Raw genomic sequence first — 24,364 nt, forward strand, 5'->3', positions numbered from 1 at the left:
TAAACTGTTCAATGGTGTGTTTCGTGTGTAAACTTTCTATATAGAAGTTGCTTTACAAAATCAAATAACTTTATTTTCAAGGTTTTAATAATTAATATTCAATTAATCATATGCTAATCACCTTTATTGTTTTACGTGTGGCTAATTACTCGTTTTAAACTACACTTTTGAACGAGCGTTTAGTTTTTTTTGGAAAAAGTTTAGGAGGTAGCAACATAAATGTCAACTATAGTACTCACCAGCAGGGTTCACCTTTTTTGATTGAGCACTGGATCCAGACCCCTAGTATTATACGAATTTTCGTCAAATTTCAATCAAATTGTGATAAAATTTACCTTTTCAAATTTGATTTCTGGAGAATAATTCAAAAATTCACTCGTAAGTCTGCTTTTATCCAGCGTCAAAACCTCAATATTTTGTGTTTTTTTTATTGGTTTTGCGTCCAAAATGGTAACAAATGGCTAGTGTTGTTAGGACAGTCCCAACCCATAACACTAGACATGATTTTCATAAACTCCACATCATCAAGAAATTAGTACCAGACACTACTCTTCCAATGCAAACACCACTATTCCATACTTCAATTTAATATTACTTATCTCACATGATGTCTTGGATGTTGTGTAGAAACCATGTCTCATGCAAGACATGGTTTTCTTCTCTTTCCTCATTTATTCATTTGCCACGTCATTTTTTGTTCTAGGTGGCAACTTATTTAATGCTATGGACACCATTTTAGTCATTGGTTTGGGAATGCCCTTATAGTTTTGGGGCTGATGTCCGCTAATTATGAAAGTACACATGAACGTGCGTTTGCATTTTGCAATGGTGTGTGAAGTGAATGCTCTGAGCTCATGCTATGTGTGAGCCGTTCGTGAGCTCCCGAAGATAGCGTTGTACTACTTGAGAGGCACACACGATCTGATGCACACACACGTTGATGCCTCTGTGGTGTAAGCATATTTGCGTCCAAAAATACACTTCACCAGAACACATTGAGTTCTAGCAAAATCTACAAACACATTGCTACATTGCAGGGCAGCCTTGCAGGACAGGTGCAAAAGCTGGACCGTCTCCCGTCGACTCGTCGGCGACACGATTCCGCATCCGCCGACCGCACGATCCCTCAAAAGATGCTCCCCCGGACCACCAAACCCCGTCGTCACTCCGACGTGGCAGTCCTCGGTAGGTGAGTCATCTCCGTACTGAATCCACAACTGCTGCTACTAGATCCCAAATGCCCCCGTGACCAAAATGCCCCCGATCAACTGGATAAACCATAGAAAATATTTGATCCTCACAAATCCGCAAATATTGATAATCACACGAAGTACCAAGCATAGAAAGAATCTCGATATTTTCTTCAGACATGAACTTGACATCATCGCAACTTGCAAGTAGTTTGATCGCAGCAGCCAGCAGGTATTATGAAGGCTGCGTTCGTTCAAGGAGATCAAATGATTTTTTTAAGCATCATGGTCGTGGAAAACAAAACGAGAAATTAGCGCACGATTAATTTATTACTATAAAACTTGAAAATGAATTTATTTGTATTTATAAAGAAGTTTTTTTATAAAATGTCTTTTTTTAGAAAATGCACCGTATTGTTAACGAAAAACACGCTGTTAACTCGTATAAATGGGAAGTGTGCTAACAAAAAAACAAAAAAGTTATAGTTTGAAGTTGGAGATTAGAATGGTGCCTAAGTCTTAGGCCGAAAGATTTTATTATAGACTCTTTTTTTAGTTTAGGCTTTTATGAGTTTTTTTTGGTTTTGTGGTTTATAACAAAGAGGTTTTTAACTATCAGCTGTAAGGGTGGAGTTCTAACTCTAATTCACACAAACCAATCCCAAAATATAAGAACTTAGTTCTGGATGAGGCACATTCCAGTACTACAAATATGAATAGTGGACATGTATATAGTAGTAGGATGTATCACATCCAGACTTTTATATTTGTGATGGAGGTAGTAGCTATTTAAACTTAACCTTTGGACAATAATGTAAGAGTGGATTATGGTTTTAAAAACATAACAAAAAGCTATTGGATCTATTTTTGGGGGATTTGTGTTTTTTTATGTAAGTCTACTTCTACACCCAATGAAGACGCCATATCATGAGAACGACTAGGTGTAAAACACCTGATATGATGAAAAAAAGGTGATAAAATGTTGCAGTTGATCATCATAAAGTAAAAAAATCATTTAAAACATTTAAAAGATATGTGAAATACTACAAAATGTTCGCTAAAACAATTAGCTCTTGTATACTAATTATCGAATATTAACTGTTGAAACATATATATATTTACCATTGGAATATAATAATATTTAATTTAAATAAATATAACAACATAATAGAATCGTAGATCGTTTAAACCTTACTGATAGAGCTGTAATAAGCGAGCACCCATACACCATGGTGAGAAAATGGAGGACAAATATGCAATAGACCAAGAAAGAAGAGGCACAACAAAAATATGAGAAGAGTATATGATCGTTATGTCTTGTTCAGACAAACAACTTAAGTATTTCCACTATATTATGCACGAGGATAAATGATAATATACTCATACTTATTTTCGCGTAGAATAGGATAGGAGTACGTTGTTTTCCCTTACATATGACAACAACAATTATTGTTACAATTATTGCATATGGTAGCCAAGATTAAGTCAAAGGATGATGGACAAATGTGTAATTTCCTCTCCAAAATTACGCAACTACTCGGCAGCGTCTAGCCGGTCCGGCATCGCCCTCCGCACTATTTTACGTCCCCACATTTCCAACCATTCGCCGCCGCCCCCGGTTCTCGCCTCTCTCTCTCTCTCTCCTCTTCAATTCTCTCTCTACCTCCGCTGCGGAGCTCGCCGCGTAGCAATGGAGGCGGGCGTGGGGCTGGCGCTGCAGTCGCGGGCGGCGGGGTTCGGCGGCTCCGACCGCCGCCGGAGCGCGCTCTACGGCGGCGAGGGGCGGGCGCGGATCGGGAGCTTGAGGGTCGCTGAGCCGGCGGTGGCGAAGGCCGCTGTGTGGGCTCGCGGGTCCAAGCCGGTCGCCCCGCTCCGTGCCAAGAAATCGTCCGGAGGTACAGGGTCGCTGCCTTTCTTCTTCGTTCTGTCAGATTGGTTGATTTGGCAAAAGTTTGTGTTTTTGTTTTGGACGAACTGGCGGTCTGGCGCCATTTGGGCCCTTTTTTTGTGTGTGTCCGATTTTGTCGATCGGGATTGTTGATATTTGGAGGAACACATGGAACGGGTGCGTTGATTCGGTCAAAAAAAAAAAAAAAGCTTGCAAGTAAGGAATTAGGTGGTAAGGCTGGCTTCGAATGGATCGAATACTGCAAAAGTTGTGCCTCTTTCTGTTGTTTGCTTTTGCTATGGCGTCCATTTTGGTTCAGATTTTGAGTCCTATTGTTCGGATTAGATTGATCAAAATGGATAGGTTGATTGGGATTATTATTGGAAAGGTAGGAAGAGATGAAGTTTCGCCTATGATTGGTCCTTCTAGATCAAGCCAATCCTGAAAATTCCACGAGGTGTGATTTATGTCTTCACAAATTTCAGACAAATTGACGCTCCTCGTTATATTGTTCCTGTGCAGGTCATGAAACATTGCATAACTCGGTTGATGAAGCCCTCTTGCTAAAGGTACTGCATAATCAAATCAAAGGCGACACTGGAGTTTGCTTGTTTTCTTCCATCACTCTATGTTCTAACCATCTGTTTTATTTTCAGAGAAAATCAGAAGAAGTTCTCTTCTATTTGAATGGACGGTGTATTTACCTAGTTGGTTAGTTCTGAAACTTCTCATTCCTCCAAATTATCAGCACTGAAAAAGATCAATATATAGATGGCATCTGAATTTCTGGTTGATAAATTAAAACATGTCTGCAGGAATGATGGGTTCTGGAAAAAGTACTGTGGGAAAGATCATGTCTGAAGTTTTGGGTTATTCGTTCTTTGATAGGTTTGTATTTTTGCTATTTGCCAAGGAGATCTTGCCCTTGGTGCTCATGGTAATCTAAGCTTTTATATTTCTGGAATTGTTTGCAGTGATAAATTGGTCGAACAAGCTGTGGGCATGCCTTCAGTCGCTCAAATTTTCAAGGTTCATAGTGAAGCCTTCTTTAGGGATAATGAGGTAATCTTTTTTTCTGAATCCATCTTCTGCTAACATGATCTACTATCTTAGCATTTGTTTACTTGTAGTTATCAGAAGGAAAATCTGAGACTGATTATTTTCTCTGTGGCTCTCTTTTATGCATTACAGAGTAGTGTCTTGAGGGATTTGTCCTCAATGAAGCGATTAGTTGTTGCTACTGGAGGTGGTGCTGTTATCCGACCAGTTAACTGGTATCTGGAGTTCACTTCTATTTTTCCTGTTGGAATAGTTTATTTTGTGGCTTCTCTTATTTTGATTAACAATATTGTGATCTCTTTGTTGTATTATCAGGAAATACATGAAGAAGGGCCTATCTGTTTGGTTGGATGTGCCCTTGGACGCTCTTGCTAGGCGTATTGCTAAAGTGGGGACTGCCTCCCGTCCTCTTCTAGATCAACCATCTGGTGATCCATACACAATGGTGACTACTTGGCCCATGAATTTATGCCATGCATGAATATGATATTATTTCAGATGTATTTTTTTAAATTTTTAATCAGTCAATATAGGCTCATTCATTCAATGTAGAAATGAAAAACTGCAAGTATGATCCTGCACATCTGCACAACTGGTAGTGTAATTCTTTCATTTCAGTGCTAGTATGAGTTGCTCACTGGATTCTTCCTATCTTAGGCTTTTTCTAAACTCAGCATGCTCGCGGAGCAAAGGGGCGATGCTTATGCAAATGCTGATGTGAGGGTTTCTCTTGAAGGTATAACTTCACAAGTTTTTCGCAAATCCGCGCTTTCCCATTTAGAGAATATGTGCTAGGTTATGTGCGACACATTACTTTTAAGTAATGCTTGATAACTCCATTTTTCCCTGCATAGAATAACATATATGTTTTTGGAACTTGCAGAGATTGCATCTAAACAGGGTCATGATGATGTATCGAAGCTAACACCAACTGACATTGCTATTGAGGTATGCATGATAAGCTATTCTGAACCCACAATCAGGAGCAATATGAATCTTATTTTTTTCTAACGTACTGAAACAATTTCCCTAACAACATTCTTGGCATTTTACAGTCGTTTCATAAGATCGAGAACTTTGTCATTGAACATACCGTTGACAATCCGGTTGGTGACTCCCAGGCTGACTCACGTGCTCAGAGGATACAGACCTTGTAGAATTTTGATCTTTTTTGTACCTTAGTGTTACCTTGTAGCGCTGTTGAGTTATTTGTTCGTTGTACCGACAAGATGATGAAAAGAACCGGAAGTGTATTTTCCTTGTAAACTGTAAAGAAAAGGAATAATGGAGCTAATCAGAAAATCAGCGTTTGGTTGCAATACCTTGGGGATTTTGGCCTTCGTTCTTCACTGAACAGCTGAACATCTTAGTTCCAAAAGATGAAGATCTCCATCTGAGGTCTCAGAAAAATACAAAATGCCACAGGAGATTCTACCGGAATCCTGAGGCTGAGACGAACTGGGCACTGGCCTTCTCAATCGTCCACTCACCGTCGTCCTCCATGGTTTTGTTTTGGATAACGATGGGCCAATCCGTAGTTGGCGCCTAATCATTGTCACAGATACTTCGACGTCGCCGTAGTAGGGGCGCTGGTAGGGCAGGATACTCCGATGAGATCGGCACAGGAGCAACGCGAGCATGTGCTCCAAATTGGCTTGACCCACCGGGCCACCGAGCGCGTGGAGCTGAGTCAGCTGACTAAGCACGCCGATCTCCACACAACGACGGAGACTGTTGCGCTTCAATCCAGATCCTCCGCAGTCCTGCTCACTGACATATGGCCCGAGGATCTTTGAAGCTCACATGTCAGTGAGCAGTACTGAGGACCCTCACTCGTTGTGCTTGGCCGCAGCGGAGAGGAATACGCCAACGCCCTGCTGCTTGCTCTTGCTTGGGCATCGTGAAGCCCCTTGAGGCCCTTCCTGCTCCTGTATTGTACTCGACGCAATTTACACGGAGACTGCTACAGATCGGTGTTGCAGTGTGTTATCAAGAAATGTTTCACATGTTTCATCCCTCGCTAAAAAATGTTTCAACAAAAATGTTCCAGATGTTTCACTACCAACGAAAAATGTTTCAGTGCTTGAGAAAAAATGTTTCAAACAAATGCAACATTCAAATATACTGATTGCAACACTATGCTCCAGATGTTTCACTACCAACAAAAAATGATACAGCGCTTGAGCAAAAATGTTTCAACAATGCAACATTCAAACATGCTGATTGTAACACCAAGAAATCAATGTATGCAACATTGAGTCAAAATGAAAATATAACACCTTAATACAATAAAATGCAATAAAAAAATACAAATATGATTCAACATCACTAAAAATCCCCAACAAAATCCACCTCTTTATTCTTCTATTCCGGCCATACTAGCAGTGGCGGGCATATGCGACGGCGACGGCAGGAGAGGGCACCGGCAGGTGTGGGCGACGGCGCGCGGTGGCCTCCTCCTTGCTCCCCCGCGCACGGCGGCCCCCTCCGGCGGTCGAGACGCGGGATCTAGCAGGCGACGGCCAACCCCCACACCGATCCGGCGGCCGACCACCCTCCCTCGCGCGGGATCTGGCGCGCGGCGGCCTCCCTCCCGACGGCGGCGTACGCAGCCCCTCTCCTCCCTCTCCCTCCGGCGTGGTCCTCGTCCCACCAGCACGGCCTTCACCTTCATCGACAACAACGACCGAGCACCTAGCCGCTCGCCATGGGAAGTTGTTGATGGGGAGAGAGGAGAGAATATGCGGCTAAGAATGAGGATAAGACTGCATCGATACGTTGACTAGAGAGGAGAAAAGGACGAGGGAGAAAAGGCTCGGTGGGACCCACCTAAGATGAAGAGTCCAATATTTCCTCCCGCATCGCATGGTCGATTGGAAGCATTTTCGAATTTACACGGTCCAAATTTTTAATTGGTAAAATTGATGTTTCAGTTCTAGGTTATTTTTTATTCTATGTCTAAAAATCTAATAAGCATGAAGGGGATGCATTATTATAGATGATCAGTTAGCCATGATTTTTATTCATGAACCTTCTCTCTCTTTTTTTTCTTCAGATTCTACCTTTCATCGGATTTTTTGCGGTAACAATATTCTTCTTCAACTCAACAATACCGATTATATTGAAGGTACTAACCATGATCCTCTTGTGCACAAATTCATAAAATTCCTGAATGTTGTATGTAACTTCAGATATGTGGGCTGAATGCTTCAGATATGTGGGGCAACAATGCTGAAGCTCAACCTCTCGCTTTTGACCTCGGACATGTGGGCTGTTCTAATCCTTATCTTCGCTTACCATGAGGTCTCTGAACATCAATTCCTCCCTCCATAACCTCATGCCAATACTTCAATCTTAAAATTGAAATTGATATTAATCAAATTTTGAGCATTTGCAGGTTGATTGGATTTGCTTCGTTGCTTTTGCTGGCATGGCAGCTGGCCTTGTCATCTACTCATACAAGCCTTCCTTCTTCATCTGCCATTGCTTCTGAACATGCACATAAGATACATACTTCATTCATACCAAAATAAATCAATTTCTGACCACAAACCTACACATAAGGAATTGATTTATTTTGTGACGGAGGGAGTAGCAACCAGCTGTGACGATGTCACTACTCACCACTGAGAACTCTTGCAAGCAGGGGCTCCAAGGAGGCGGAGAGTCGGAGACGATGATGAACCAGCCTCCAATAAGGAGGTCTCGTCGTTGGTTGCTACTACCTCAAGGTAGTAGTAGGTAGGATTCTGTCTGCTGCATCTGCACACAATTGTGCTGTAACTGAAAATGTTTTACTATGTACAGTGTGATAGCTGGTTCATAGGGGCAAGGTTTGGTGTGAACTGTGATGATGTGTGATATTTTTACTGTCAGATAAGCAAGATAGGGTTAAGAACTAGCATAGGTTTACTGCATAATTTAAAAGTATACGTGTATCATGTCTGATTTTACTATTGTTTTGTAATATTGGTCAAGGCTTCGTGCCTGCCTGACAAGTTGTAATGCAAAAGATTCAGAGAAATTTCTATGGACGATCTGATGTACAGAGTATTTCAGGCAGTCGGTTTCAGCACTGTGCCAGGGACAAGGTAATATTACACTGCACAATTGATACATAACCACTAGAGGGAAATCCAGAAATGAGGAGACAAACACCCTGAACAGTAATGCACTTGTCAACAGACCATTCCTACTTCACAATCATATTTCATTTTCCATAAAAAATATTTCCTAAAAGAAAAAGGTCTTAAATTCAGTATGTAACAAGGACTCACCATGAAAAATTGTGTTAGCAAAATGATCATTACGAAGTGACATATACCTAGCTATAAAGCCCCCAAAACAACTCATATAAGGGAGCACAAAGTTGTCCCCAAACTAGCCTCAAGTCATCTATCATCGATCTTGACATTATTCAGAGCCAACATCAACACCTTTCTTTGATAGGAATTCCTTTGCCTCCAAGATATCCTGCAAATTAAGTAAATACAACTGAGAATAGACTAATAATTTCTTTGAAGCAGAATGGAAGTGTGAATTATCTCAATATCAGTTGGGTTGTTTCCTTTGAATCATGCAACGGCAATTGCGAAGATTTTCATGTTACCATAGTGCAAACTGCATACTTTAAAAATATTCATTTACATCACATAATAATACCTTGAACACCCATTTCTCATATCAACAGAGAATAAAGGGGGGAGATAGAGTAGGAAGTCGAAAATTTTCACTGGTATATACTAACTAACATCTTCAAGTCATAGAAGTCCTAGTTTCAAACTAATTAAGATCATCATAGGCCCATGCACAGAAATTTTAGGCTCATGGATCTAGAACAACTAACCTGCTGTAGTAGTACAGCTTCTTGCGGGCAAGTTGGGAAGAACATAAGCCCAAATCCAACCATAAAAAGGCCATAGCATCCAAGTGCCACTACCAAGTAGATGGGAAGCTACAATAACAAAAAGTCATAAATAAAGCCCTTATCCTTAATCATCTTGCACTACAATCATCAAGGAAATTGAGATGAAAATTGATAGCACTGACCAACCAAGTATAACTTCGAGGAACAGTCGCGGTTTCAAGAAGGGCAATCCAAATAGCTGAGACTGCCACCAGCATAGCAATTATCTTGAATATGTGCTTCATTTGGGAAACCAAGTGTTTTCTGCCAAGATAAACCAAATGAGAACGGCAAATAAAATGTGCCCGAATGTTACAGTCTCAAAAGATGAATTGCAAGCATAATTGCACTAGCAATTCAGTATGCTAGCACTAAGGCAGACCCATGGCGAGTAGGAAGTCCAGCAGACTTAGCACAAGCATGAAGGGGCGGATCCAACTTGGGACACGGGGATTCAGTTGAACCCCTAAACTTTTTGGGGAACAAACAAACTGTTACTTGTATTAAGGTTAAGGCTCTGAAATTAAGAGAAGATATTCTTCCAGATCTAGAAGAGAAGCTAGGGTTAACGGACGCAAGCAAATTCCAGACAAAAGTACTCCCGGTGGGAGAGAGAGATAAATCGGAAAGAGGATGTGGATGCTCACCAGGATCCCCTCCCCTCCCGCGCCCTGCTCTGCTCGCCAATGGAGATCGGCGCCCCTCCCCTGTTCAGCCGCGAGATGGCGCAAGGAGCGGAGGCGGCGACGACGAGACGGGAGATTTTGTTTTACGCCAAGGGAAGGGGGAGATAACGGAGTGCTCCACCTTTTATCTCAAAATTTTCACTTTAAAATTCTTTACGATAACTGGTAAACCACTTGCCAGCAGTACTCACGACGATAAACTTCTTGGATCCCTGGCAACTAACTGTCGCTCTATACACCAGCACCACACCATCGTTACTCCACTCTGCCTTCGTATGCGCAGCCATACACTTTAAATCTCGACATGTATTTTCTCTTCCCTCATTGTTATACATGTTATTGTCATGGTCGTCGTTAAGGATGGGATTGTTGGGCTTACAGGGCTCGGGGAGGCAGGAGCCAACCCAACAGAAAGCGAAGATGCTAGATTTGGACTCCTCCTTACTATATCCGACGATTCCCCAATTGTCGAAGGAAAAAAGAAAAATGAGAGAGAGAGTTAGTGTGCAGAGTGATTGCAGAGTCACTGATTTGGAGGTGGAGCGATGGTGGAGTCACCGGACTTGGAGTTTGATGGATAGAATGAGGTGGTCCAAATTGTAACAAAAATGTAAAGTTCGTTTTTGTGTAGATAAAAAGAATGTTTAAAGGATGATATCACATCAAAACTTTTAAGGATACATGTACAAATTGTAATTTATTTATTTTTCTCTAGCACAATTAAATATGAGTTATCTATTAGCAATAGTCTCGTGCTATGGCAAGCCCACTATAATTTGTCTCCACGGTATGATTGGAGATATATTGAAATATTATGTGAATTATGTGGGATGATGATTAAACATGCTTGTATTAAAATTAATAAATTATAAAATTATAGATAATATAGCATGCTTACATGATGTTTAAGATGTAATAATTGTTAGTGGATGATGATGTTATGCTTTTGTTAGTAACCCTCTGTTAAGTGCTATAAATAGACTATTTTACCGATATGAATTGTTGAAAGATGAATAAAAATTTTTACTCTTTTAATCAACGTAAATAATTTAGCGTAAAGAGCAAACTACAAATTAGTGTAAACTAATGGAAAGAGTAAAAGTTTTAGTGAACTTTTAATAATTTGTAGGGGTAAAATGATTTTATTACAACACTTTACATAGGAATGCTAACGAAAACTCAATAATGATGGCATTTCTAAGGCAAAAACGCTTGTACTTAGAAAGTTAAGTTTATCGATGACATTTATTAGATTTTCTCTAAAATAATTAGATTGTGCTTCTCAAGCGCATGAAATGCTTAGCAGACGCAATGGATTTGGAGGTGGTTCCGGTTGGAAACCGGATCCTCTGAGGGACGTCCGACCATGCTGATTCGTTCGATCGGCATCGGACGGGAGCGATGGAACACAGGAACGAACAAGCTAAGCTGTCGCGGCCCACGTAAGAAAAATCGGCCCACGAAGAGGCTTGACTGCCGTCCGCCCGTCTCCACTCTCGACACAGCCGGAGCGCCGCTGGAAGGGGAAGAGAAGGCAAGCGCTGCCAGTCGAGCTCCGGTGTGAGGAGGTCGCAGGAGTCCCGGGTTGAAGTGGCCTTGGCTTTGTCCGGATCTTCCCTGCGCTCCCCGGCAGAGCTCGCGCGCACGGCCGCATGTGGTGACCAAGGCGAAGGTTCCGAAAGCTTGTGTTCTCGACGCTGCTGGCCCTCGGATTATATTGGGGCGCTGGAGATGCAGGTGTGCTCCATGGCAAAGCTCACGAAGGCGCTCCCTCCGTGGCACTCCCGCCGCCGGCGCCGTCGGCGGCGGCAATGTTGTCATCTCCAGTTCCAAGCAAGGAAAGGACTCGTATATGTATCTGTGCATCTCTTTTTTAGGGTATTACTGTGTTAATGAGCAAATCGATGGTGAAAAGCATCCATAACCAGTTAACAATGCTAGTGTTCCTTTTTAATTAGTTTAGTCATGAATGATTTTTGTTTAACGGCAAGCTCGTGGCTTCTGCAGCAAAAGCAAGAACGAGAGTATTCACACGCTTCTTTTAGACGTATGTTCCCGAATGAAATCGACCGGGCTGATTTTTGCCGGCGGTAGGCGCCGCTCTAGCATGTCCGTTAACCGATCCTTTCGCGCAATCTGGTCTGGCATGTGGCGTACCAACTACCAAGTCAGTAGCCAGTAGACAGGTCACGAAGTACTGAAGTACTCCCTCCATCCCACGAAAAACCAACCTACGTCCCACGAAAAACCAACCTAGTACTATAATGTAACACATTCTAATACTACGAATTAGACATATATCTGTTTAGATTTATTGTACTAGATATGTCACTTTTTTTTCGGACTGAGGGAGTAGAAAGAAAGGCACACATAAATAGCCCGCCAGCTTGCGCTTAGTTATAGTGCTCGCTCCAACCACTTTATGGAATAGATAAAAATAGAATTTCAAAAAGATTAGATCTATACACTTAAATCATCTGTTACTACCAACGAGAATATACACCCTAAGCTCTTCCCGTGCAAAAAATCACACAAGGGCATGGTGACAATACCATAAGCTTAACAAATGAACAAAAGAATTATCACATGAACATGAAACAATTCTCTTAGGGCGTGAATTCACTCTACTCGAAAGTCGCAGCATCATTTACTGTCCAAGCTTGCTCCATATGCCTTTCCGTGCTGTTAGGCACTTCAATTTGCCAAACACAAAACCAGACTTTTGAGGGTTCCCGTCTACAAGAGAGTTCTCGTATATTTCCTTGCACTCTTGTACAACCTAAGAACGAGGAATGAACAGTGAACACGTAATTATCAATTAAAAAATTCTGACTAACAGTTTTTCTAATCACTTTCAAAAGGCATAATTTGACCACTGGAATAGGTCTAATTTGCACTGTTTCGCACAAAATTGAACCGCACATGCATATGATGTGAAAAATGTTATGTTCTTACCTCTTTGGCTTCCTTCCTTGGAATGCCTTCCCTCATTCCCACAAGCTTCTCAACAACCTCAGGCTACATAACGTAGATATCAAGTTCAGCACATCAACAGAAATGAATGCACTACTAAACCACTAATTTCTGGCAAAATCGAGTAGCTTGTTGAAAAAATTACCGGGCAATCTGGTTGATGTTCCAGAATATTTGTATAAATGAGAGTAAAACTATCCAGACTCTCAGCTGAAGCAAGCTCCCTTAGATCAGCCAGAATCCGCACTCTGGTTTCAACTTTCTGGAGCACAAAATCATAGAGTGGTTAAAGTTACAGAACCAACAAATAAGCATTTGTGAAGAAAAGTCTAGGATTACAGATGTTCGATGCTAAAATTGTAAAATCCAGTTTAATTATACAATAGCACAAAATACATGGTATCGTGGGTAGCTTGGACTTTGAATGAAAGCCACATGAATGGAAGTTGCAAGTATACTTACTGTCACATTAATGTGTTCTCTGAAAAAATCCATAAGCACTTCTTCATCAAGCCTCATCCTTTCGATTGTTTCTTCTTTTATATGGCCTTTCTGGAGGTGCAAAGGGAATACATATTATCAATTTGAAATAAATTACCAGCCAGCAGCTGCATAAGATAAGTAGACATGTAGTGTGAAATGATGGGTGTAATTGGTAAAAAGATTGTCTGACCCAGCAACAGCTCAGTACAGAATGATTTATGAAACATTTTCCAATTCATATTTTTGTTAACAGTCATTTTTGTACAGAGAACCACAACTGGCCAAGTATACAACTATTCAGTACTAAGGGCAGTTCTGCAAACCTGAGTAAGGAGATGATCAACGTATACCACAATTGTTTGCTCCAGGCAAGCCTCCACAAATCTTCGAAATGATCTTTCTTCAATATATCTAGAAAAAATAGACCCGGAAGTCTTCAAATCAAGTATAGAAAGAAACATGACTAACTATTATCAGGAATAAGTGACCGTTTACATGCCACAAGGAACACAAATGATCTACAAAAGGTTAAGAATAGAACTTATATAACAAAGAAAAAAAAGTAAAAAGTGTACGTAAAAATTGCATTGGAGCTACCTATGTTTATATACTTTTTGAGAATTCTCACTTGCATTTGGAAAATTATCAATTTACACATTTTCACTATTTGGCAAACAATGTATGAAAATGGTTCATGCTTGAGATTTGGGGTTGAGATTTTTCACGTCGTGGCACACAATTTGATAGGATGAGATTTTCTCAAAATGTGTAGAGTATCATATATTCATAATGAAGACATAGGCAAATAAAATAAACATAAGTCAGCATTTCTTAGGGAATGTATCCTTCCGTTCCATACCACTTATATTCAATTATATGAGAACTTACTGTTTGACATCCCCAAAATAATCAGCAAATGTTGCGACAAGATATTCTGTAACCATTCCTTCCATCCAATCTGAATAAATAAAAAGAATCAATGTTAGAAAAGAGAGAGAGAGAGAGACTCACGAAAAAAAACACTTGTGCACACTACCCATTAAGGTTAAACACTCAGGAACACACTGTAAACAAGAAAAGACTAGTACATAAAATATATAAACAGTGTTGTATATGATCCTTGGTACATCAAAATCTAATATATCAGTTTCACCAAATCACACATCGGTGATGGCTATACTTGGTCCTAAGCACAAATTTAATTGTGTAAGCATACATGTTAGAAAATTCTGGGTGCCTTTCTGGGCTTGTCGATAAGACTCTCACAAGGGAACAGGAGTCGCTGGTGCTTTCAATTCCAAATCTAATCAAGAACATGACACAAACAACAGAAGAAATGACAGTTTGGAACTAATATTGCAAAAGAATTACCTTTTTGGTAAACTTTCACTAGTAGATCCTGTACACCTGGGTCTTCAAAAATAACGCTGACAGTTTGAAGGACTGCCTCCTGTTGAAATAACCAAAATTCTAGTTAACAATTACCTTTTATAGTCTAAAGATGTAGCTAAATCAAATAAAATTGCTCGAAAGAAAGCCAAACTTGGCTAGTTCTCAGGACATTCCTGGAAAGTTGAGTTCATTGGTGCCCAATACCAGTTGTCAGATAATACTGGATAAAATTGGCTAGAAATTAGCATCAACTACCTTGAACTAACCAGCTCCGTGCTCACTTAACTATTCAAGTATTGAGCTGGCTTTTCTACAGTCTTGGAAAATATTATGCTGGATTCACTAGGTGGTGCTGAAAGAGTGTTTCTGACAAGTGTCAACCTCCCTGCTTTTGTCAGTGTTTCAGTTTCTGTATAATCCAAGCATCTCTAACCAGGAATTTTGGCCTCAAGATCATGAAGTGCACAGTCAGATGTGTAACATGCACAGAGTTAGCCAATACTTTCTAGAAGCAAAGTAAATCACAACTTGCCCATAAGAGAAACTACAAACTTTATTGAACACTAGCTATGCCCGAGCTTTGCTACCGATAAAAATATATTATAATATTACCTAAAATAAAATGTCTTACCTATCATTTTGCTATAGGGAATATTCACCTTATTTTGACTTTATATGTGACTATCCATTTAGATTAAATTGATTTTTAATACTAAGAAATTCAAGGGGTAATTTGCAAAACTACAATGGGAGTAGGTGGGGTGGCAGATTCACTGCCAGTCTAACCATCACCACTACCTTCTTTTAAAGTACTATAGAGTATAGATATAAATTACTTAAAAGATGCCTTATCTATAGGTAATGACAATATATGCAATTAAGGCATCCTTGTATAGTAAACCCTGGGCACCTCAAGAAACACTTACGCAGTGGTCAGCACATGAGGTTTCATTTCTTAAACCTAAGCAAATGAATCATACACATGTACTACATCCGTCCCAAAATAATTGTAATTCTAGGTTGTTTAGCATAAATTAAGGTTTGAGAAAAAAGGCTATTATACCCTCACTAAATGGTGTATAGGTAAGAATTGGAGGGTAGTTGAGAGTAGAATAGGGAGAAATTTAAATGAGAAGCAATTGATGAGATAATTAGTACTCTATTGTGACAATTATTTTGGGACAAATTTGTATCCTAGAAATATAATTATTATGGGACGGAGGTAGTAACAGTTATGTCTTATGCTTGTAAGATGTAGAACAAACCTTGGCAACCTCAAGAAATCCTTTGCAGGTATCTTCAAAATTAACCTGTAAAACAGAAATTTTGCTTTGCCGTGAAGAGCTTTAAAATGCTTAAGTGTGTAACTGCAAAGGACAAACTGCAGAAAAACACATCTTTAACCTATGTCAATGCCAAAGTCTCTATGTATTCTACATTTCTACAACCTGTAATATGCTTGGCTCTCAGCAGATATTTATCCACCCAGTTTGCTCAATCAATTCAAACTATGGACTCATCAACAGCAAAACTGATTCCAGGCGAAGTCACAATAGGCAAAAAGGGAATGTGTGTATTTCGGACGCATCTGCATTTATGTAGGTTGTAGGATACCACAATAGAGGCATGATTTTACAAGTTTTGGTCAACGAAGTAGGAAATATTTTACCTCCAGTTTTAGTTCATTTTATATCCATGCACAAAGACCAAGGAACTTTAGTTTTTTTTTACGTAGATTGCCTCTATTCATTACCCATCTCTCTAAAAGTACTGACAAAAGGCTATCAATAGGACTGTTTGGTCAAAATGTAGCCTAGAAAACACAGAACTTCAATTGCAAACCAATGCTTCCTAAAATGTCCTTTAGACTGGAGATCCATCCCTCCCTTTCTCTCTGCTGAGAAGTTAGAAGTAGCTGACAGAATGGAATCTAAGGAGCAATATTAGTGACTCATTCGCACCTGCTCAGCATAGTTTTGTGGAAGCGCTTCCAATGTACTGCTACTTAGCTCTGATGAAAGTTCGTAGCAACGCAGGTTGTTGTTAATCTGCTCAACAAATTTTATGTCAAATGATATGAAATTAAAGTAGCAGGGAACTCACATGCAGTCCTTAATCGAGAAAAATTTACATACCAATGCACATAGAGATTCCAAGCCAACATCAGAAGCTGGTTCCTCAAGTCTTTGCCTCTCAGCTGCTTGAAAATCAAGCATGACCTATATTATAAAGGAAACAAAGAAGATGAATTTGGCATCTTTCAGTAATTCATGTCAACAGCAAAGCGTAACAAAACCATGTAAAGAACATCATCATGAAGGGTTAACTGTGTAAATACCTGTATAACTGCAAGAGCAATACGATACAGCATGACATCTGTGCTATTTTCTGTAACAATCTGCACTTGCTCAGTCAATATTCTGAACAAATCCACAGCTGCAGGTGTATATAGTTTCCCATCCTCTGTACTTTTTGGTGGTTGTGTTTTGTCAGCCTCCAAAATGTTACTGTACCATTTCTACAGGAGCAAACGAGTGAAGTTACACAAATAATAATGATTAAGTTCAAAATGAATTCAACAGATCAAAAGGAGTACCTTAGTTGTTGCTTGCATACGTTCGACATACATATTCATGAGGGGATCCAATGCACCACTTTCTGAACAAACTTGGGCAAGAGACTCGTCCACACCAAGACCGATAAGATTTTCTTGGTATTTCACAACCCAACCTGTTACCTACAGTGACCATTCATTTAATGATTTTGCAATATACGAGAAAGCAAACCAAACAAGTGATATTCATGAATCAAGGAAAACAAAATGCTGACAATGCTTGCGGTTTTCACATTTCATCTTGTGGAAAGTAAATTTAGCAGAATAAAACGATGGCATTTGAATTCATATACCTTAAGAATATTTATATTTGGAATATCATTTGCTCTATCACTGAGAAGTCTTAGCATCTGGATGAACCTTTCAGTATACAGGTTTACCATGAGCTGGAAAATTTCATATCTGTATAGAAACAAAAAAAAACATGAGACTGAAAGAAGTTAGTGGGATATGAAGAAACAGCTAGGTATCTTTCTGCAAATCACCATTTCTAAGGAGTAAGTATAGCCCCCATGTCCCAAAAGAAATAGCAATTGATGATATATCAAAATGAAATGAGAAAAAGCAAAGTATCATATTCTTCATCCGATAAGTTTCATTAAGCAATACATAATTTGTGTATGAGCTGATGTATTTAAAGTTAGAACATGACAAATTATGTCACGTTCCCATCTATTGGATTAGGATGGCATATAGTGTGGCCCATCATAGGAGATAATCTGTATCTTTGTATTGCTACAGTAAACAGATCCTCAGTTCTTGTGTACACAGAATAAATGGTTGTGAAGATCTTCTAAGGATAAGTATTTCATATAATAATTATCAACATACCTAGGAGGAAAACATGGTGCAACATAGTCATAGATATCACCAAGCTCATCTCCAATCTGAATTGCATTAGGAATAGAAGAATGACCCATATCAGTTAGATAATTCAGTTAATCAAGATAAGTGTGTCCTACAGAAATAGCAGCTATTCTTTGCCAGGTTGCAAATTGAAGAACAAGAAGGGTTAAGATGTACTAATGGAATACTAATTGCTACTAATAACTAAAAGAAAGAAAAGAAACAATGTCAATCGATACTTCACCGAGTCATAAACAACAGTACTGTGGGTTCCATCGCGTATCAACCACATCAGCCATTTTCTTTTCAATTTGTTAGACAATATCAAGTTGAGAACAATGGATAGAACAAGCATTGGCCACGAAGCTAGAGCACCAAGACAATCTAAGGAGTCTAGAATTCTTCATATGCGTTTGTATTATAGCAAGTGCAAAAACAACAGAGTACTTACTGCCTTAGCTTCCTCCAAAGCTTCCATCAAATCTTCTGAGAAAACAAGCTGTGCAATAAAAAAAATCAGCTACTTGCTGCTAACTGCATGGACTGTGATGACCACACAATAAAATCTTAAGTCCAGGATATATTTAAGCACTACCTCGGTGAGCAGTTTGTCGAAGCGAGCCTCAACAGCCTTCCTGATATACTCATAGCATTTGTCCTTGTAGCCCTTTCCCTGGACCTTTGATTTATCTTGAGTGCTTCTTGGGGTAGATGTTGCTCCTCCACCTTTCCTGCTACAGTTGGGCAAGGATGAGTCAGAACTATGAGCAGTCAGTATAATAAATAAAATGGTTTAATAATTACTATTTGAGTGGTTCTCACATTGGTTGTTGGTTGATAATAGATATCTAGAGATAATTTGAATAAAACAACAGTTATACAAGTCATCATGACAATAGTAAAGCAATTCATGCAGACCATAGCAGACAACCAAGTTAGTTACACCCATAGTCCCGTACAATAGCTTGAATTTGTTGATCTGGTAGCCAGTCTCTGGTATTAAAGATATTATATATGAAAAGCATGATGTAAAAACTTTAATGCCACCTTTACAGGTGCGCAGATGCACAGATGCTGATATGGACAAGAAGTGCGTTAGTACTCATATCTTCAGTACAGTTATATCAGCATGAAAGTAAAGGGACATGACAAATTTTGTATCCTAGGATACATTATTTCTTTGATCCTCTGAAACATGAAAGATATAATATCAATATATCATACTACCTAGCACCTACTGGAAGTACAGAAACATGTGTGAAGCAAAGAAAGGAAGAAGCATACTTTGCAGTTCTACGCTGGTTTGCTATTGTCGCCATAGCACCTGCACCCTCAGCCTCAGCTGCTTCTTCTGCAACTTGTTGATCTAGGATCTCTTGCATTTCAACAACCCTAACATAAGAATGAATTTAAGGATTATGTGCAAGATATATAAGTGCCCATTACCTAGAAACTAAATAAGAAAAAAGAATCAAGCCAATTTTCTAAATCTCAAATGATCAGCTTGTATTTATGTATTATTTCCCTAATAAATCAATAAATAGTCTTTCATTCAACAAGTGAACTGAAAGGGAGGAAGCCAGGGGGAATAATTGCTCCACAGAAGAAATTGATGGGCAACAAGTATCAAACTATGAGCTGGTCCAAACATTCAGCTTTCACAATTGACTGTACAAAATGATCAAAGTAGATATTAAATAGTTCATGCATACCTTATTGCTCGAACTAACGTCTGAGGGCTGCACAAAGAAAAAAGATAGTGAGTTTAATACAGGAGCATTTGTAGCAGATATGCGTTAAATAGAAAGGCAGTGCAATTCATATAAAAACAATAAGACAATTCATTCATTTACCATGTTAAATAGCAAAGACAAAGTGAATCGTAATAAAAGGCAGTACCTATCTTTTGAAAGTCTGAAAAAGTTAGTGACATGGCCCCACAATGCTTTCTCAAATGTTTCCCATGAACGATCAACATCTTCAAAGTACTCTCTGTGGAGAAGACAATAATCAAGCAAATTATAGATATATACTTCATTGCACTACAAACTAGAAGAAAGATTAAAATCCCTTGTTAACCCTAACAGTATTTGCTATCATACTGTAATATGTAGAGAAGATCATTTCTGCATTTCTTCCTTAAGAGTCATTGAGCCATTATATACCTTGTTCTATTTTGGATCTTCTACAGTCGTTTCATAATATAGTAGAATCAACATAGGATCATAAGTCTGATTTTCTTCAGATAATTTTCTGATTGCAGTAGTATTACTTCTGCTCAGAATGCTTTACATTATTCTAACGAGAAAGACAATGGGGACGTTAAAGGGTGGGGGCGTGGGGGGGGGGGAGGAGGCAGGTATGCATTGAATAATCATTAATATTAGCTAGTTTCAGGGGAGAAACACCACCTCAATCGACCAACTTCTTCCTTGTGAGATGCAGCAGCAGCTAAAGCAAAACGTCTCTTTCCATCAAGAGCTGTTAATCTCTAATTTCAACAAATAAGATCAAACAGCAAAGTCAGGCAAGTAGGATATAACTATGATCAATTCCTGATTTAAAAAAAGAGCTATAATATCAATCATGGTATTGATCAGTGATCCAAAGAGGGAAAAATAGAACCTCATAAGTGCGAATTAACTCTTTATCATCACTTAGCGAGTCGCGTGCTGCAGCTGCTTCAACAGAAATAGACATCATACCTCCCACATCCTAATAGGCATTGACAATCAACATGTCAGATGAAATTTTCGTGCTCGATAACTTGGTTAGCTTAATGTATTGATAAGAACGTTAGTAAAAAACAAGCAAGTACAACCTTAATACAGTTGTTATTGCTAAAGTAAGGTCAGCACACCTTTAAAGTTGTGTTCAGGTTATTTCTTGCGTTGCTAAGAAGCTTAATCTTGTCGTGGTTCTCAATTAATGTTTGACACTCCTGGCACAACCTGCCAGACATTTATGATAAACAGGACTGAGAAATGAGGAGAAACATATAACCTCAAGGAAGTGATCTAGCATATCAATCATGCAAGAGCATAAGAAAATGTAGAGATAAAAATATTTTAGCTTACTTGTCTATATCTATGAAGTTCTCGCGTAGTTTGTTTATTGTTTCCTGAGATAGTGCAAGAGCATTGATGCCAGCATGGGCTTGCTCAACCTATAAGTGATAAAATATGCACATACAGAAAAACTATAATCCAACAGACAAACATTGAGGGGGGAATGCAAATGATAGTAGCAGAAACCGTAACTCGAGCAAAGCATTAACAATAGCATTAAAACTAATAAGTTTGGCAGTTCATAGTAGATGTCAAGGAATACCTGCTCTGCTACCATTGTACTGAGCTGTGCATCATTTGTCTGAGAATTTATAGAAGACAGTTAGAAATCCAGAGGTATATAATATGCATATGCCAATATATGCTTTACAAAATGGTAAACATGCTCATAATATCTCACTGAAGATAATATGCATATGCCAATATATGCATTACAAAATGGGTGTGAGCACATACGCACATACACTTAGCCATGTTTTATAATTTACTTGCATGTCTACATTTAAGCTTGCCGAACATCCCAGCCATATCTGAGAACTGAGACAACTCTGCCCAAACCTTTTTAAGAAATGCCCAATCAAGTCTAACACAAACCTTTGCTTAATTAGTATGTTTTGAAACCCTTTGGTAAGAGATAACAACCATCAAGAATGTGAGGAACAATAGCATTGAGATAAACCGTCGACATAGGACCAAAAAGGCTAAAAACAAATCCTGGAGTACACTGTACAAAGCTACACGCAAGTGTGGAGTAATCAATAAGGAGAAACTAAGCCTTGTTGTGATCAGCAGGATGTTTGAGGATAGATGCACGCATTAGATGGTCAAATGTCATTTAGCTTTGGAAGAAGTCCAGCAATCAATTTTATTGTAAACGCAAGGATTGAAATCTCTTCCCTTGAATATTCATTCTGATTTGCTATAATTATGGTGACAAATTTTTTCACAAAACACAGTTGAATTTTCAGCTTTAGGATGGTATAGAGATTTGTGTTTGCTGAGCATTCACGCATGCGTTTTACTTCTTTTCTTGGCTTCCTTTCTCGAAACTTGCTCGTGCCTCCTGAGCCTTCTAACATTTCTGCCAGTCTACCAAACATGCATGTTGATATGACCGATTGATCAGTATTCATTATTCATCATTATCATGATGAGAAACGAAGAGGATCACCAGTAGCCACTATATCTATTACACCGTAATTACATACTACTTACATATCAATTACATCTTAGTTACACTATAATTAATTCCTACTTACATTTGTATTTTTTTGTTGTATGTGACTGTAAAAACAATTTGACTGTTTTTTGATGAAAAATATGGCACCACAATTATAGGTATGCCTTAGGATAAAAGTAGCAAGTGGGCCCACTGAAAAACGTAAGTAAAAGGAAATAATAGAAAAGGTCTAAACCATGCCATCTCCTTGTTTTTTTTTCCCTGGTTCTTCTCTCTACTATCCTTATCTGTATACTAAAGTTTAATTTTCAAACCATATGAATAGTAACGAATTTGCTTGCACAGTAACTGCTGATATGAACATTAGACCAGGAATAGCTAATCTGCATAGATGCTGCATATAATCCATCAGGGTTCACCGAGCAACACAATTTTTTAGCACTTTGCATCTGCAACTTAGCCACCACAAAATTCTGAGGGTAGCAAAGTATTTTCAGAAACCATGGAAAATTTTATTAGAATTCGACGGAAGTCTCAGGGACAACTATATCACGGGTACCGGATCAGGATTTCCGCACACCTCACCACTTCACAGGCACAGTACTACAATTTGTGATTGCACTGATCAGCAACGAATTTGAACCAGCCTAATTTTCAAGCATTTCACCGTAACAAACAAATAACTACCTGATGCTGGTTAATCTAAGTGCTAGAAGCTGAGAGATAGGATCCTGCCGCGACCCACACCACTAAATTGCAGCCACATCACAAGCGACGCATCAGAGCTCAGAGCGAAAAACAAATCAGTTCAATGCGACAGGTCACTCAGAAGGAGAATGGAGATGACTATCAGAGTTCGCCGAATCTATCAACCAAACACTTCAGAAATTCCGCTACGTTTGGCGCGAATCGGGTTTCGAGGGAGGGATCACATCACCTGCTGCCGCGCGAGGTAGTCGGATTTGATGGAGGCAATGGAGGAGAGGAGCTCCGGGAGCGGGAGCAGCTTCGCCACCTCGCGCACGGCCGCCTCCTTCGCCTCGATGCCCAGATCCTCCATGACAGCACGGCCGCGGCCGACGCCAACCGCTGCCCCGCGCCCCCGGCCTGCCGCTGCAGAGGCGCACGAAACCGAGGCGGCGGGTGAGTGCTCGGCGGGGTGGGAGGAGGAGGAGGAGGAGGGCGCGGCGCGGCGAGGCGGGGATGGGAGACGGAGATCGTGAAGATGGCGTGGTGTTTTGTTTCGTCGGACCCCGGTGGTTGATGACTAGCGGAGCGGGGAGAAGAGAAGCGAACGGGTGCGAGTCGTGTGCGTGACCGTGTGAGATCTGACGGGTTCTTTCGAGAGAAACGTTACGCGCTGCAGAATAATATTCACTCATCCGAAAGAAATACTATCTACTATTAGAAGTCCTTTTTAAGAGAAAATCACTCAACTTTTTTTGAGTAAAAGTAATTCCTTCATTCTAAAATATAATAATTCACCCTAAAATATTAGTGTGGATATATTTTAGGATATAGGGAGGGCTGTATAATATAGTCCAAATAAAATAAACAGGAGCATGGTGTTTCTTTCCCTCTCATATTCAACCCATTTTAAAGCACTGGTACAGCAATCCACGTGACATAATATTTGATGAATACAAATTTTAATAATTGATGTCATCAAATTTTCATGTCGAAGGAGGTGGACAACAAGAATTCTTCCTATGAAATCACGTCATGTACCCATCAACAGTATTTGTCTTTATACATAAACACAATAATTTCAATTAGACTCAATGAAACCATCCCATTACAGTAATGAGCCGTTTTAACTTATCTTAAAAATAATTACAAAGTCCTTTACTACGTAAGAAATAAATTGGCTACAATTTTCAAGGTGTCATAAAGATTTTATGTTAGGTTTTTCAGTTTTTCGAAAATTTCGCCAAGAGACTTTGGACAGATAATATTTGCTTATGGCATTCTAGCTTTTGTAGCAACCTCATAAGTGGGCATAGTGGAAAGAAATATTCAATCCAAATGTCCAAAATAAGCATGAATGTTCCAAAATACCAAAATCAAATTGCAAATACA

The 24,364-nt window shown here is 39.4% G+C and overlaps 3 protein-coding genes and 2 long non-coding RNA genes across 6 annotated transcripts; 2 read left to right on the plus strand and 3 right to left on the minus strand.

Moving 5' to 3' along the window:
- Window positions 1–2,802: 2,802 nt before the first annotated feature.
- On the plus strand, window positions 2,803–5,456 carry LOC4330732 (shikimate kinase 1, chloroplastic-like). Its single transcript, NM_001401978.1, has 10 exons — window positions 2,803–3,085; window positions 3,601–3,647; window positions 3,735–3,789; window positions 3,894–3,966; window positions 4,053–4,140; window positions 4,270–4,352; window positions 4,453–4,582; window positions 4,795–4,873; window positions 5,021–5,085; window positions 5,193–5,456. Exons 1-10 carry the CDS (start codon window positions 2,881–2,883, stop codon window positions 5,292–5,294), a joined length of 927 nt encoding a protein of 308 aa, NP_001388907.1. The 5' UTR covers window positions 2,803–2,880; the 3' UTR covers window positions 5,295–5,456.
- Window positions 5,457–7,107: 1,651 nt separating this feature from the next.
- Window positions 7,108–7,960, minus strand: LOC136355083 (uncharacterized). The gene is made up of 2 exons (XR_010739165.1): window positions 7,762–7,960; window positions 7,108–7,690 (listed from the first exon to the last, which is right to left on the minus strand). It is a non-coding gene; the product is annotated as an uncharacterized lncRNA (long non-coding RNA).
- LOC136355084 (uncharacterized) lies at window positions 7,192–7,668 on the plus strand. Its single transcript, XR_010739166.1, has 3 exons — window positions 7,192–7,264; window positions 7,351–7,440; window positions 7,535–7,668. It is a non-coding gene; the product is annotated as an uncharacterized lncRNA (long non-coding RNA).
- A 221-nt stretch (window positions 7,961–8,181) lies between the features above and the next one.
- On the minus strand, window positions 8,182–9,819 carry LOC9272161 (dolichol-phosphate mannose synthase subunit 3). Its single transcript, XM_015771274.3, has 4 exons — window positions 9,691–9,819; window positions 9,187–9,307; window positions 8,984–9,091; window positions 8,182–8,610 (listed from the first exon to the last, which is right to left on the minus strand). The coding sequence occupies exons 2-4, from the start codon at window positions 9,286–9,288 to the stop codon at window positions 8,551–8,553; spliced, it is 270 nt and encodes an 89-aa protein (XP_015626760.1). The 5' UTR covers window positions 9,289–9,307; window positions 9,691–9,819; the 3' UTR covers window positions 8,182–8,550.
- A 2,307-nt stretch (window positions 9,820–12,126) lies between these two features.
- LOC9268086 (exocyst complex component SEC6) lies at window positions 12,127–23,543 on the minus strand. Of its 2 annotated transcripts, none has more exons than XM_015771851.3 (25): window positions 23,223–23,543; window positions 21,368–21,406; window positions 21,115–21,203; window positions 20,898–20,988; window positions 20,663–20,752; window positions 20,449–20,528; window positions 19,937–20,029; window positions 19,750–19,776; window positions 19,322–19,429; window positions 18,633–18,768; window positions 18,489–18,536; window positions 18,023–18,078; window positions 17,485–17,593; window positions 17,174–17,314; window positions 16,916–17,095; window positions 16,713–16,796; window positions 16,539–16,625; window positions 15,843–15,887; window positions 14,557–14,635; window positions 14,074–14,143; window positions 13,509–13,596; window positions 13,165–13,254; window positions 12,848–12,964; window positions 12,685–12,747; window positions 12,127–12,508 (listed from the first exon to the last, which is right to left on the minus strand). In XM_015771851.3, the coding sequence occupies exons 1-25, from the start codon at window positions 23,343–23,345 to the stop codon at window positions 12,377–12,379; spliced, it is 2,265 nt and encodes a 754-aa protein (XP_015627337.1). In that variant the 5' UTR covers window positions 23,346–23,543; the 3' UTR covers window positions 12,127–12,376. The 2 variants fall into 2 exon arrangements, with proteins under 2 accessions (XP_015627337.1, XP_015627336.1); XM_015771850.3 differs by having other exon boundaries at window positions 18,633–18,771.
- Between the last annotated feature and the right edge of the window lie 821 nt (window positions 23,544–24,364).

Source organism: Oryza sativa, chromosome 2 (genome assembly GCF_034140825.1).
Source record: "Oryza sativa Japonica Group chromosome 2, ASM3414082v1".
Taxonomy (NCBI): domain Eukaryota; kingdom Viridiplantae; phylum Streptophyta; class Magnoliopsida; order Poales; family Poaceae; genus Oryza; species Oryza sativa.